Source organism: Acanthochromis polyacanthus, chromosome 13, assembly GCF_021347895.1.
Source record: "Acanthochromis polyacanthus isolate Apoly-LR-REF ecotype Palm Island chromosome 13, KAUST_Apoly_ChrSc, whole genome shotgun sequence".
Lineage (NCBI taxonomy): Eukaryota > Metazoa > Chordata > Actinopteri > Pomacentridae > Acanthochromis > Acanthochromis polyacanthus.
In genome coordinates, this window is record NC_067125.1 from 3,264,443 (window position 1) to 3,279,156 (window position 14,714).

Consider the following 14,714-nt stretch of genomic DNA (forward strand, 5'->3'; position numbering starts at 1 on the left):
AATGACTTAAATCTGGTCAGAATTAACAGAAAATTATTAAAAATGACTGAAAATATGCAGAATGACGTGAGGGGGTTAGAAGCAGAGTGGTCTAACTCACAAACCAAATACAGCGTTACAGTAGAATGTTAGGCCATTCTGGACAACACAAAACACAAACCCATTTTTCCTAAAAACTATAGAAAGTGGGTCAGACCACTCTGCTTCAAACCCTTTAATAAATCACAACTAAATGCGCAAAGAGTACAGCCATTTCCAGCATTTTCAGGTGTTTCGTGGGCATCTTGGTTCATTTGGCCTGCAGTAACATCTAGCAACATCTGGAGCAAAACCTTTCAAAAAATGTTTCTCGTTTAGGTTCTGACGTCTGGTTTGTCGTCAGAAAGAAACTGAGCCACTAGATAGAACTTTTGTGACAGCAGATCTTTATTTTTTGCAAGAATTAGAAAGCCAATCTGCCGACAAATCCATCTGCTGTTGCTCCTCTGTTTTGGTTTAAAGCTGTCAACATATTCATTTTGTCCTTTTTCTGGATCTGCAGTCAAATAAATGGAATAATAATAATAATAATAATAATAATGATAATGAGGCGTTTCAGGAACATATTGACAAACATAAGACGTATAAAGTGCAGAATGGGCCCTTTCATGGTTTCTCATTAAATAAAACAGCAGCAGAACTTGTGTAACAATCGTTCATAAGTTCGTCTCTAAACCTCCAGACCTAATAATGACGCAACAAACTGCACTGACTGCAACCGTCCAACAAAGTCCAAATGCTCTGTCGGCCAGTTTGTGTCCTGAAACCCGCCGAGACGCTCCTGCACGTTGCTCTTTATCTGGCGAAAAGTTTATTGAGGCTGAATGAGAGTCTTTTTGAGGCCCTTAGTGGGGGCAGCGACGGGTCACGGACAGAACTGAGACCTCATGATCTGCAGAGTGTTGTTGAGACTTTGGAGAAAGGTTTTGGCGTCTTCCTCTTTGAGAAGTTCACACTGACGACAGCCGGACTCTGTCTGTGGAGAAAAAAGGTAGAAACAGAAAAATAAAAGAGGAATCGACGTGTTAAAAACCAAAACACTGAACCTGATTATTACCGGCATCCCTCTGGGCTCAATGCTGGGTCCTCTAACAATGTGACATTCACACGATACTTTAATGCATGTACAGAGAACAAACAGCAAGGAAGCTTCTTTTCAAAGCTTCCGTCAATTTTCGCCTGAAATTTCTACTGAAGATGTACAGAAAGTAAATTGAAGGCTGTTCTTGAACTGTTTGGAGTACATGCATGGTTGGGGTCTCCTTTGAAAGCTGACAACCTGAATTTTCACCCAGTGCAGTCAGAATTACTCTAGGTTCTACTGGCACAGAGTATTTTATGTTGGAAAACACTGAATTAGGAAGAATTTTATTCTCGCCTAAATGTTTTCCCTAATAAAACACCTGAATATAAGTGTGGCAGCACTGTGAGAGCTTCAAAACACAAAAAAGCAACAGCCTGGGGTCTTACATAGTTCAGGTCAAAATTTCAGAGCAATACTACAAGAAATGAGTGTTTCACATGTTTTTGTACTGCTATGGCCAGGCGCTGTCAATTTTGGACACCCTCTGTACACCCTCTGCACTCCCTGGGCAAAAATGGTATATGTTCGTTTTTCAGCCCTTTTTCACATTATTTTCACTCCAAAAACTCATAAAGAACTCAAAAAAGGCACTTCAGAGCAGCTCCGGTGTGGATCAGACACAGAGACTGGGAGGGAGACAGAAAAGTTCCTGCTGCAGCCGCAGCGGAGGTGTGAAGAGTCACACAACCCCACTGGCAGAGGCTCTATTTATATCCTGGTATTCAGCAGCTCATTGGCTACCAGCCCTGTCAGTCAAACGTTTCCTCCGACGTGATTTGCTCAGAATTTACTGATGAAATGAGGTAGGTCCAGATGGGTCAGTCTCGGCTACGGTTGGCTGTTTAGGCCTAGGAGGCAGGCCAGAGTCACTTGATTGGTTGAAACGCGGTGTAAACCAAAAGGACAGAGTTCAGTCGCCATTTTGAGTGCAAGACCGCGTGGATTTGTGTATGGTGTATAAAAATATGGACATAAATACAGTGAATATGAAACGCGCAGCGCCACCATGCGCCGCGTGTGCGCACACGGAGCCGAGCTATTTGTGGATTATTTACTTATTTCTAGACATGTTTTGGACAAAATATTATACGTGGTAGTTTTGTCTGGATGCCAAAGCTTGGATTCTGGCCGTTTTTTGTGGATTATTTTCATCTTTGACCAGTAAAAGAGCGTCCAAAGGTAGGGGTGGGTTAAAAATATCGATATTGTATCGATACACATGTAGAAATGATAATCGATACATAAATCCCACTATCGATATTTTAAAATGCAATAGATTTTACCCATTAGGTGTTTTTGTTTGGCTAACCCCTTTAGTCTCGCGTGGTTTTGTGCTTCGCGCACCATTAACGCAGTCAGATCTCGTGAGATCCAGGCCATCCGTGTCAGAGAGAACAACAATGGCAGAGAAGGAAGAAGAACTTGTGACACCGGGATATTTAAAAGCCGATGTTTGGCGGCATTTTGGGTTCAAGAGAAGAGAAGGTAGCGAGGAAATGGACAAGAACAATGCTGTGTGCAAAATACGCAAAGTGGAGGTGAAGTACAGTGGCAACACAACTAATCTCCAGAGCCATTTATTCAGGCACCACCCGGAGCATGCACAACAACCAGGTTACGCTAACAGGTCACTGGCACTGACGAAGCCGACGCTGGAGAAAGCATTTGGGACGAAGTTTCCGTCCACGTCTCTGCGTGCAGAGAAAATCACGTCGGCTCTGGCAACTTTTATCTGCAAGGATCTCAGACCATATAGCGTGGTGGAAAATGTAGGCTTCAGACATTTTGTCCATACACTGGAACCACGTTATGTGATACCGACACGTAAACAACTGAGTCATGTCACAATCCCAAAGATGTACGCTGATGTTCAAAACAACATCGCAACTGCACTGAAATCAGCAGAGAGAGTTGCTGTCACTTGCGACAGCTGGACAAGCAGAGCTACGGATTCTTATCTAACCATCACTTGTCACTACATCAACGGTAACTGGTGCCTTGTGTCCCATGTCTTACAAACACGGGTGATTGAAGCCAGCCACACTGCGACTCATCTTGCTGAGCTGCTGACCGAGGCGCTTCGAGAGTGGGAGCTCACGGACAGAGTCCCGGCTGCCGTTACCGACAACGTGGCCAACATAGTCCGGGCAGTGGCCTCAATGGGGATGTTGCATGTGGGCTGTTTTGCCCACACGCTCAACTTAGCCTCCCAAGCAGCACTCAAAATACCCTCTGTTGCCCGACTGATGGGCCGAGTGAGGCGAATTGCAGCCTTCTTCCATCGCAGCACAACGGCGAGTCACATGCGTAAAGAAAAGCAAAAGCTTCTGAACCTGTGTCAACACAAGTTGGTGATCGACGTGGTGACCCACTGGAACAGCTCCCTGGACATGCTGGAGCAACAACCAGCAATCACAGGTGAATATACCATTACCAATCTTTGTCTTTGTTATCCGTTTTAAAAACTTGTTTGTTCTCATGTTGTATTTTGATCACTGTGAAGCATTATGACTAGAAAGGAGCTATATAAATAAACTTAATTCATAAAGTTCATTCATAGTACTGTGCTGACCCGAGGTGGGCGGTGTGTGTGACCGCAGGGTGTCGGCCTCATGTCCGCTCAGACAGACAAAGACTATGTTCCTGTGGCAAAGATGGATTTCAATTTAATGTATATTAATTGGACAATAAAGTTTTTCTTATCTTATCACAGCAACGCTGCTCTCACCTGAAGTGCGCAGGAATGAATGAGACCTCTGCACCCTAACAGAGGCTGACGTGACAGTAGCAGAAGATATTGTGAAAGCTCTCCAACCACTGAAGGTATCACTCTTGTTTTATTAATGTTTTGTATATTCTCATTTTTGTTTCTTTTATCATCATTTGTCCTGTTTTAGCTCATACTTTACTGCAGCACTTGAGATCTGTTTCAGATAGTGCTACACACAAATATAATGTATTATCATTTTTAATATTACTGAAGACAGCCACACTGGTCATGTCCGAAGAGATGACTCCAACACTCTCCGTCATTGCACCCATGCACGCTCGGCTATTGGATCAGATGACCAGTGTCCCTGACGACTCACCCGTGATTAAGGAGCTCAAGACTTCTGTGCACGTCAACTTGAGTTCAAGGTATGCTTAGTTAAAATTCAATGTGACAACGTTTGAGTCATTTTACACAAGCCTCTGCCCTCAGCTCCTGGCAAACTTCTACAGAACCAGGTGGTGAAAACAGCACAGGGGATTGTGGGAAGTCCTCTTCCAGACCTGGACTCAATTTACACGGGCCGGGTCGAGAGGAAGGCCCGACGTATCGCTGCCGACCCCACCCACCAGGGAAATGGGTTGTTTGTTCCGCTTCCCTTGGGTTAACAGCACAGGAGCATAAAAACTCTGACCTCCAAACTGAAAAACAGTTTTATATCCAGAGCCGTCCATCCATTTCCCCCCTACACACACAACAGACTCACTATGTGCAATAAAGAACTGAGTCTTGCACTGGACTGCACTTTACACTGATCCTACTGCTCATGTGCACCAACTCTGTTTACATATTTATATTTTTGAGAACTTAAAAAAATAACTTATTTTATATAGTGTGCCATTTTCTTTTTTTAAAAATCTATAGCTGAGTCACCAATCGTAATTTCGCTGTGTGGAAAACACAATGACAATAAAGATTCTTGAAGTTTTATTCCAGTTTTGAATCTCTGTTCATCATCAGTAGAAAGATGTTTCTCCATGCTGAATGCATCTCCAACAACTTGCTCCCCTGTTCACCGTTTCTGAGCCATGCTGCACTTTACTGTCAATCTAATTGTCCAAAATAACTTAAAAACTGTCTGAAATGACTGAAAGCTTTTCTAAAATACCTTAAAATGTGTTCAAACTAATATAAAATTGTCCAAATCAACCCTAATTTCATTCAAAGTAACAAAAAATATCACAGATGACTCAAAACCTATCTTGACCTACTGATGAATCGTCCAAAATACCTTAAAAACTGTCCAAAATTACTTAAAATGTATCTAAAATGATCTAAAACCTGTCCAAAATAATCTAAAATTGTTCAATATTGACTGAAATTTTCTCCAAAGTAACAAAAAAAAGTCAAAAATGACTCAAAATTTAGTCCAAACCTACTTAAGAATTGTCCAAAACAACCCAAATTGCTCCATAACTACTTGAAATATGTTCAAAATGACTAAAAAATTTGTTTAAAGTGGCAACAGAATCGCCAATAGAAAGATGTTTCATCATGCTGGACGTATCTTGCTACACAGTTTCTGAGCCATGCTACATTTATTTTATTCATCCAGTAGGTTTTATTGTCCCCACATACCCGATCATCTTAGTCTAAAATTGTCCAAAATGCGTTGAACCTCATCTAAAATAACTTGAAATGTGTCCAAAGTAGCACAGAATTGTCAAAAATAAGTCAAAAACCTACCAATTTTTTTAAAACAACTTGTTCAAAATGACTCAGTATTTGTCTAAAATAACTTTAAACATGTGCAAAGTAACATTAAATTGTCCAACAATTATTCAAAATTGTCCCAAATCACTTGAAAATTGTCCAGACTAGTTCAAAATGATTTAAAAAATATTCACAATGAGCATTTTTGAGTCATTATGGACAATTTGATTCATTTTGGAGCATTTTAGTCCAGTCTTAAATGTCTTCTCATGAAATAAAATAATGCCAATGTCAGTTTTTGAGGAAATATTATGATTTTGAGTTCAGATTTGGTTCATTTTTCAAATTGAACTGCACATGATGCATTCAAAGACAGCTGGAAATCTGAATATTCTATCAGTTTTAATAATTCCTGGTGTTTTTGGGTGAAAGATCCAAGCATGTTGAAAGGGAAAAGCAGAGAAAACATGGATCAGAATGTGATTATGAATGGCGTCCCTCAGGGCTCGATGCTGGATCCTCTAATGATGTGAAGTTTGTAAGTTAGTTTACTGAAGTAGAAACTCTTAAATCACAACATTTTGTAACATAAAACATACAAGAATAACTAGAGAATTTGAGTTGGAATTTTAAACGGTTGAAATGTCCTTAAAGCGTCTCTACCTGGTCGAAATACGAGGCCAGTCTCTGGATCCGGAGGTTGAACTTGGATCGGGCTTTGCGGTTCTGGATCAGGTTTGGGTTCAGTTCCCACTCCTCAGCGAGGACCTGGAGTTCTTCTGCAAAACACCTGAGAGCAGCACCGGGACAAATCTGCTGAAAACAGAAGACCAGGAAACCGTGAAGACGACGAGAGAACAGACGGAACGGCAGAGAAATCGTCTGCAAACACGAAAACCCCCCAAAAATGCTTGTATTAAACACATTTAAACATGGAAAATATTCAGTTTTTACCTGTTTTCGAAACATAAATTGCAATTTGACTTGATTGTTGCAGTTTTTCCCCAAAGTAAACATATAAATTAACACATTTTTTTGAATTGGATTTTACTAGATTTAGTGTGTAATAAATCAAAACAGGCAAAATTTGTAAAATAACAGTAAAATGTAAAAAAATAAAAATAAAGCTAAAAACTGTTCAAAACATTTATTTATTTATTAGTGATTTCCTTGATATTATTTGTAATTTAGCAGAAAAGATTAAATATGGTAAACAGTTGTATTTATATAGCGCTTTATGTGATATGCCACATTCACCCATTCACACACACAATTAGGGGTTAGGTGTCTTGCTCAGGGACACCTCGACATGAACACGACGGGCCGAGGATCAAACCGGTGACCCTCCGGTTGCGAGACGACCACTCTACCCACTGATCCATGCCACCCTAAATATGTAAGATAACAGTAAATTGTTCGAGAATAATTAAGGATAAAAACTGTTCAGGACATTTTTTGGAGTGCACTGTTTGAAAACAACGCAGACTTTTTTGTTTTGTTTGGTATTTAAATTTAAATTCAATATTTACAACTTTGGCCTTTTCTAACAGCTCAGGTGTAAATTAATACATTTCTGGTGATTTTATGACATATTTTCTGTAACTGAACAAGAAAATATTAATCGATTATTGATAAAACATTAATTTTGTAAAGTTTATTAGTCATTTACTCAATACTATCTGTAATTTAACAAAACAGTGAAAATATGTAAAATAACACTAAAATGTTCAAAAAACGATGTTAAAACTGTTCAACACATTTTGTAAAAATGCAAATTAATTTGTTTTATTTTGTTTTTCACAGTATTTTGCTGATTTATCTACAATAAGTTTTAATAATGTAAAATAAGTAATATATATCTAAAATATATCAAAAATTTTATAGTGTAAAATAATATTTTTCCTGTGATTTTATAAGATATTTTCTGCAATTGAACAAAAAAATCCAAATATTATTGAGTAAAAATGATAAAAACATTGATTTTGTAGCATTTACTGTTGATTTACTAGATATTATGTATTAATAAAAAAGAATTATTATTAATAATAATAAAAAAACAATAATGAACATACATGTGTTTATTTTATTTTTAATTAATTATCTTAATTAATTAATAAAAATAATAATGAACACATATGTTTATTACGGTTTCATTATTATTTTTACTAACTCATTTTTTATTTATTTAAATATAATTACATTTTATTACCTAAAATAACAGTAAATTTAAATAATATTACTGTTCAAATCTAGAAGCAGCAGCTGGTTTGTGTTTGTGGTCCAGATGTTTAACGAGCTGCTGTGAAACTAACTGATGCTAATAAAAACATGTCTCACGTTAAGTACACTTTTATTTACATTTTATTTCATTTCTTAAAGCAAACGTTGGTGCTGAAATCAGAGGAATCGGGTTCGTACCTCGAAGTCTTGGCTGGTCGGAGTGTAAAGTCGGCAGCTGATCTGAAGAGAAACAGAACAAGAAACATGGAAGTTACAGAAGCAGTTTAAAAGACGACCAGTTTATTGGAGTTTTTGCAGTTCCAAAACAGAAAGTCGTGTTTTTACAACGAAGCTTCCTTAAATCTCAGAAGCCGTTCTATTATCGTTTTACTCTTTTTCACTTTCATGGTGAAGATTTAAAACTGAGACTGAATTTGAGTCGGAATAAATCCTTTTAAAAGGTTTTTGGACAAGTTTTGAGTGTTTCAACAGTATTTATATATACATATATAAACAGATTTTTGTCATTTTTAACACATTTTTCTAGTTTTGGACAGAAGTTTGTACATTATATGTAAAGTTTTGTGCAGCCCCAGAAGGGACATGGAAGAAAAAATAAAAATCAAGAAGAATTACAAGAAACTTTTGTGAGATCTTGCAAAACTGTAGGTATATACTTATATATACTTCTGGATCTTTGTGGCAGTATGGAGAAATGACAGTGGAGGACACCCACCCGAACGACAGTTTTACTGAGTTTTATTTTGAAATCAGACTAAAATATAAAGACATTCAAGCAGTGCCCAACAAGGGGGACAGTTTTCACATAAACGACACCGCTTTTTGAGCAGGCTGGTTCCAGTGCTAGTTTGAAGCCAGTGTCTGACTGAGCACCAGTTCTTTGTGTTTCCACCAAATCCGCACCGCTATGCTCCTGGGGACAACAGTGGTCGGCCAAAAAGAGTCCCAATTTTGACCGGCTGCATTCCCTGATTCCCCCGGGGCCCTGAACGCCACAGCCGAGCTGGAGTTGATGCACTAGTCTGCCATGCAAACCACGATCCTGATAAGTTTATGTCTCAAACAGCTGCTGTTAGCTTCTATGAATACGCTAGCTACAACAGTCCCACATCAATATTATGAACGTTATGCCAGCTAACGTGGTCCGACACAGGATCAGCGATCAGAGGTTGGCGTGATAATTGTTAGCTAACCAGTTAGCCGCTGGTAAGCTAACAAGCTATGAAACAATTCCTTATAAAACCGGAGGAAAGCAGCAGCAACATTTCATTACCAGACCTGTATTCAAAGCCTCCCACGCTGTTACACAATGACCCATTAATATTACTGAACTATATGGTAATCATTGAAACTTCCCTTGAGGAACCAATAAACTGTTTGCTAACATTAGCATCGTGTGGACAAAGCAATAATTAATCAGTTAATGGAGAACATGATTTGTATTACAGATGCTATCAGCAGCATGTCTTGTTCATCTTATTTAGCTGTCGGCCTTGGATGATGAGGTCCAGTTACCAGGAGCACTAGTCTGCAGCTCCTCCACGCTGTCCTCCTCTCTACAGACCAAACCAAGTAAGATCTGTTAGACTATGCAGACATCAACATGATCAATACAGCGCCCTCCATAATTATTGGCACCCCTGGTTAAGATGTGTTGAAAGCCTTAAAATAAATTCCTTTTTATTGCAGAAGCATACTCTCACACTGAAAATTGTAGAAAAATGTATTATAGAAGAAGATTAGGTGCTGTTTTGTTGGCAAAAGGGGGTTGTACAAAGTCTTAACATCAGGGGTGCTAATAATTGTGGCACACATGATTTAATGTAAAATAATTATTTCTTAATGTGTGATTTTTGTTCCCCACTGAATAAATGAACTTGAATTAAAGGCTGGATTTTCCTCTTTTTTTATTGTGGTCCTATATTATTTTGAAAAAAAAAATGAATTTATTAGAAGCTAAAGAACACATTTTAACCAGGGGTCCAATAATTATGGAGGGCGCTGTAGGTTATCTTTTGGTTAATCCTAAAATTGCTAAAAACTAGCACTTTTTAGGTGCTTTTATGCAGGAAAGAGGAAGCAGGAAGCTGCTGTGGATCCTCTGCAGCATCTGGAGAGGTCAGAGGAACGGTTCTTGGAACAGATCAGAAGAGACCAAGACCTGACCTCATCTATGCTCCAGAACATCCAGAGGACGGATGGAAATTCAAACACTTGTTGGACTGATGGGGTGCATGGTGTCGGTGCTGGAGCATCTGTCCCATCTGTCCACTGCTTCTGCCTTTTCCAGAAAAAAATCTTCTTTTTTGTAAATTATTATTATTTAACTTCATCTGTTTTGTATTTTTGATCATGCACTTTGGGTTAATGAAAAGAAATTTGTGATGAGAGATGCGTGTTTTGTCTGTAATCTACAGAGACTTCATTCAGTGTTCAGTGCACATTTCTGTTATTTGACGGATAATCAGTCGTTCTTTTCAACCAGATCCTTAGTCTGAAACCTATTAGTAACATATATTGTTTTTTTTACGGTCACACCGAGCTACATGGATAAACTGCACTACTGCAGCAGATATATTACTGAAGTGTGCTTACATGACATGTCTGCATACATTACTAACAAAAAGTTAATCAACTTTTGGGTGAAATTTATGGAAAATGTAAAAAGTTCATGCTGTAGTGATATATCATGAAAGTAGGGCATTTAAGTAGAAACATGCAATAGTGATTTCCTCATCTCAGTTTACTGAAACAAAAGCTAACAACAGTGGAGGGTGTATCACAAGAAAAATGTCTTTTGACAGTTTGGACAGAGCAGCCTTCAGCTGAAATCCGGTACAACTGTGTAGCATGCAGTGGCGTGATCGCGGATGTACCAAGACAACAGCGGACCTCTGCCTCGCAATTAGCCTGAAGACCATCTATAAAGATAAACATAGCCATTATCATCAGCTTATTGCGTTTGTTTAATCGCTATGTAATGGATGCAAACGTAGTCAAAGCCAAGTAGCTAAGCTAACGCTAACACGTTCACTGTTCTGAACCAAACACCTCTGACAATCACCTGTCTTCTCGAAGGTAGTCGCCGTTGCCCGTGACTACGATGAAGACAGGTCGCTAATCTGAAGAGCTAACGTCCAATAAGATCGATGTGAATTTTGCGAGATCTCACAAAAGTTTTTGCGAGATCCCGAGATACTTTTGCGAGATCTCGGGATTCTTCCTGTTTTTTCTCTCCATGTCCCTTCCGGGGGTCCGTAAACACTTCAGCCTTCTCCCTTCAGGTTGTGCAGCATTTGGACTAGAACCACAAGACTAAGAAACAGCTTCTTTGCCAAAGCTATCAGGCTGTTGAACTGTAGCAGGTCTCTGTAGAGTCTGTTTTCATGTCATCACCAAACACACAAACAGGCACACCCTGCATTACTGCATTAGGCTCTTTACTTATTTTTCTACAGTCAGCCACTACTTTGGAGCCAAAGCTCTGATCTGTATTGCACTAACTGATGGTCTCACTGCACAACTATTTATGCTGTAGGTTTGTATGTATTAGTAGTGTTTTTTTATCCTTACATTGTCTTTTATGGAAGTGTTTTATATTGTCTTTATGGCTGAAACCGGGACCAGGGCCCAATTTCGTATTGTTTCATGTGCAAATGTGGAATGATATGACAACAAAGAAGCTTTGAAAGTTTGGAAAAGTTTTGGTTATTTTGGATGAGTTTTGAGCCATTTTATAAAAATTTTTGTACAGGTCATGTGTCGTTTTTAGAAGAATTTTTGTAATTGAGACGTCATAAATAATGATGTCCGGTGTTGACACTACGGGTTTTTGTCCAGATTTTTTTCATATTTAAAGAATTTTTAAAATTTTTGAACACATTTTATAGAATATTTGGAAAAGTTTTTGAGGTGTCCTTTTAAACCTTTTAGTTTTGAGTCACGGAGTGGAAAAGCTTTTGACTAATTTTGGACACGTTTTGGGTCATTTCAGAAAAATCTTTGAAACTGAGATTGAAATTGAGACGTCATAACTCAAACCGCCTCTTTTGTTGCAAATGTTCAACAGTTTAAACATTCTTAAAAACGGAGTCATACTGTGCAGTTATTTTATCCAGAGTTTTTTCATTTACTGAACATTTTTTTCTCGTTTTGGACACAAGGTTTTTGAACACCTATTATGTAAGGTTTGGTAAAGTTTTAGTAACTTTGGACTGATTTTGGAAAACTTTTGAGCCATTTTGAAAACATTTCTGCATTATGGCTGAAAATGTTAACTGAATTTTCTGCAAAATAAATTAGAAAAAAGTTCTGTCTATCTGTCCATCTATCCTGAAATGCCACAAAACTAAAATTTCATTCAAAGCGATTTATTTTGTCATAATTTCAGTCTCTATGAAATGTTAACGCACTTGTTCCGTGCAGCGTTTGACGCTTAGCTCCTTGCAGAACCGTGTGCGTCTTAAAATGCTTTTACTTATTCATTTTATTTTACTCTGTTCAGCACCTTGTGCTCCTTTTGGCTGTTGGAAGGCGCTTTATAAATAAAATTTGATTGACTGATTGGTTGAATGTTGGGATAGAATTTGAAGATGTCCTTTTTAAAACGTCAGTCAAACTCATTTTTCCAGAAACATTTTCAAACGGACAATGAAAGTGAGACGTCATAAATCATTTGTTTTTCATTTTGGACAGATGTTGAGTCAAGTTTAGACACATTTGTGAAAAGATTCAAACATTGTCTGTCATTTTGGACGCATTTACGAGAAAATTTGAATCATTTTGGACCCATTTCTTTTTTATACATTCTGCACAGGTTTGAGGTAATCATGAATGATCTCGTGCCACTTCAGAAGGTTTTGGTAGAAATCTGGACACATTTTAGCACAATTCAGGAAGAAAACTGAAATTGTTACACAGTCAATCATCCGGAACAAATTTTTTCACTTTGGACAAATGTTAAGTTTCTGAAAAATTGAAAAGATTTCAGACTTTTTCTTGTTTTGGAGACATCCTTTTAAAAACTTTTTTTGGTATTTTGGACAAGTTTTTGAGTCAAGCTTGGACAAATTTTTGAGAAGATTCAGACTTTTTCAGTCATTTTGTACACATTTTGGAGAAAAGTCGAGTAAATTTGACGCATTTTTCCATTTTTGGACATATTTGAGTCACACTGGCAAACGTTTAGTCATTTCGGACAGGTTTTTAAAAATCTGTGAGTGTTTTGACTAATTTTGAACACGTTTTGGAGAAAAGTTGAGTCATTCTGGACACATTTTTCAAATATTCTGGACAAATTTGGGCTAATCATGAACAACTTTGTGCCATGTTGGGAAGTTCTGGTAGAAATTTGGACACATTTTAGGTCATTTCAGGCAAAAAATTTAAACTAAGATTGAAACTGAGACAAAATAAGTCGCTTTGAATGAAATTTTAGTTTTGTGGCATTTCAGGATAGATAGATAGATAGATAGATAGATAGATAGATAGATAGATAGATAGATAGATAGATAGATAGATAGATAGATAGATAGATAGATAGATAGATAGATAGATAGAACTTTTTCCTAATTTATTTTGCAGAAAAGTCACTTTAAACACATTTATAATATCCTGGACAGGTTTGGGGTAATAATGAACAACTTTGTGCCATTTTGGGAAGTTTTGGTAGAAATTTGGACACATTTTATGTAAAAGTTGTGGAGACGTTGTCATTTATGGAAAAAAGATTCAGACTTTTTCTGTCAGATTGGGCACGTTCTGCGGAAAAGTTGAGTCACTTTGGACACATGTCCGACATTGCGTGGACATGTTCGTGGTAATGATGAACGCTGTGCTGCAGAGGACCTGTCCTACCTTCGTGTCAGCTTTCCTCTGCAGGGCCTCCACCTGCCAGAGGACGCCTTTGGTGCAGCGTTTGTCCACCTCCTGCTGCGTCACGGCGAGCAGACAGACGAAGCCCAGGAGGACAGTCTCTCGGCATGGCATCATCTGCGTCGCATTGTCCCGCTGCACTATCCCAACGGACCTCAGACCAGCAGCTCCAGCGACGACCCTGCAGGATCCGGAGCCGAGCAGAGGAGCAGGGGGAGTCACAAATCCAACATGTGGACAGAAGATCAGAAGAAGCTCCAGAACTCCTTCGCCTCCTTCTGGTTGCAGCTTTACGGAGTCTGACAGCTTTAAACTCCAGTTTCACTTTCTCACTCCTCCCCTTCAGCAGATACAAGCTCCACAAATCACTGGGCGTTCCTGCGGAGACATCCCATAATAGAGCGCAGCAGTAAATGAGTAAACCAGAGCTGAACTCCTGGCGCTGGAGCAGCAGATTCTTTTAGACAAACAGCGACTCAAGACGGAGCCAAGAAGCCCGACGGCAGAAAAACGTTTTCATTCTCGCTCCGAGTCAAAGCTGGAATTTGCATATTAGTTTCTGTTGGCCTGGAGCCAAAAAAGAACACACAGAGCATGGCTCACAGGTAGCCAGAAGTCCAGCTGAAGTCTCCTCAGGATCTCCAGTTTTAGGTGGAAAGCCTCAGTAGGACAGTCCAGTTGGAGCTGCTACCAACAGAGTTACATCAGACTGAGGAAAGCACCCCTTATAAGGAGCAAACATGCTGCAGCCTTAAACATCCACTTCCTTCCTTTAAACAGGCATTAATTAGGCGTTTCTGGAGGCACAAATGAAGACAGGGAAGTTCCAGAACGACGTCTTTAATGAGTGCTGGTGCTCAGATTTCATTTAACATCCACCAGATGAAACAGTGTTTTCAATATTTTACACTTTCAAGATTAAAAATGTCTTTATGCTGAGGCACCACTTCCTTTGTATAAACAATGAGGAGGTTCTGGAGGGAAAACTCTTTAAAATATGCAGGAAAAAAGACGTTAAAAGTGTTTTTAATGTTTCAGAAATTGTAGAAAATG

The 14,714-nt window shown here is 38.7% G+C and overlaps 1 protein-coding gene across 2 annotated transcripts; it reads right to left on the minus strand.

Moving 5' to 3' along the window:
* Positions 1–406: 406 nt before the first annotated feature.
* il15l (interleukin 15, like) lies at positions 407–14,331 on the minus strand. Of its 2 annotated transcripts, none has more exons than XM_022219384.2 (4): positions 13,644–14,331; positions 7,965–8,006; positions 6,210–6,359; positions 407–1,015 (listed from the first exon to the last, which is right to left on the minus strand). In XM_022219384.2, the coding sequence occupies exons 1-4, from the start codon at positions 13,776–13,778 to the stop codon at positions 905–907; spliced, it is 438 nt and encodes a 145-aa protein (XP_022075076.2). In that variant the 5' UTR covers positions 13,779–14,331; the 3' UTR covers positions 407–904. The 2 variants fall into 2 exon arrangements, with proteins under 2 accessions (XP_022075076.2, XP_022075074.2); XM_022219382.2 differs by having other exon boundaries at positions 6,210–6,362.
* Positions 14,332–14,714: the final 383 nt, after the last annotated feature.

Excerpts from the sequence above, each read along its gene's own strand:
- il15l (XM_022219382.2), bottom strand. The coding sequence starts at position 13,778 with ATGATGCCATGCCGAGAGACTGTCCTCCTGGGCTTCGTCTGTCTGCTC. Across the intron at positions 6,363-7,964 it reads CGACCAGCCAAGACTTCGAG|CAGATTTGTCCCGGTGCTGC; the intron begins GTACGAACCCGA and ends TTCTGTTTTCAG. Across the intron at positions 1,016-6,209 it reads TGGCCTCGTATTTCGACCAG|ACAGAGTCCGGCTGTCGTCA; the intron begins GTAGAGACGCTT and ends TTTTCTCCACAG.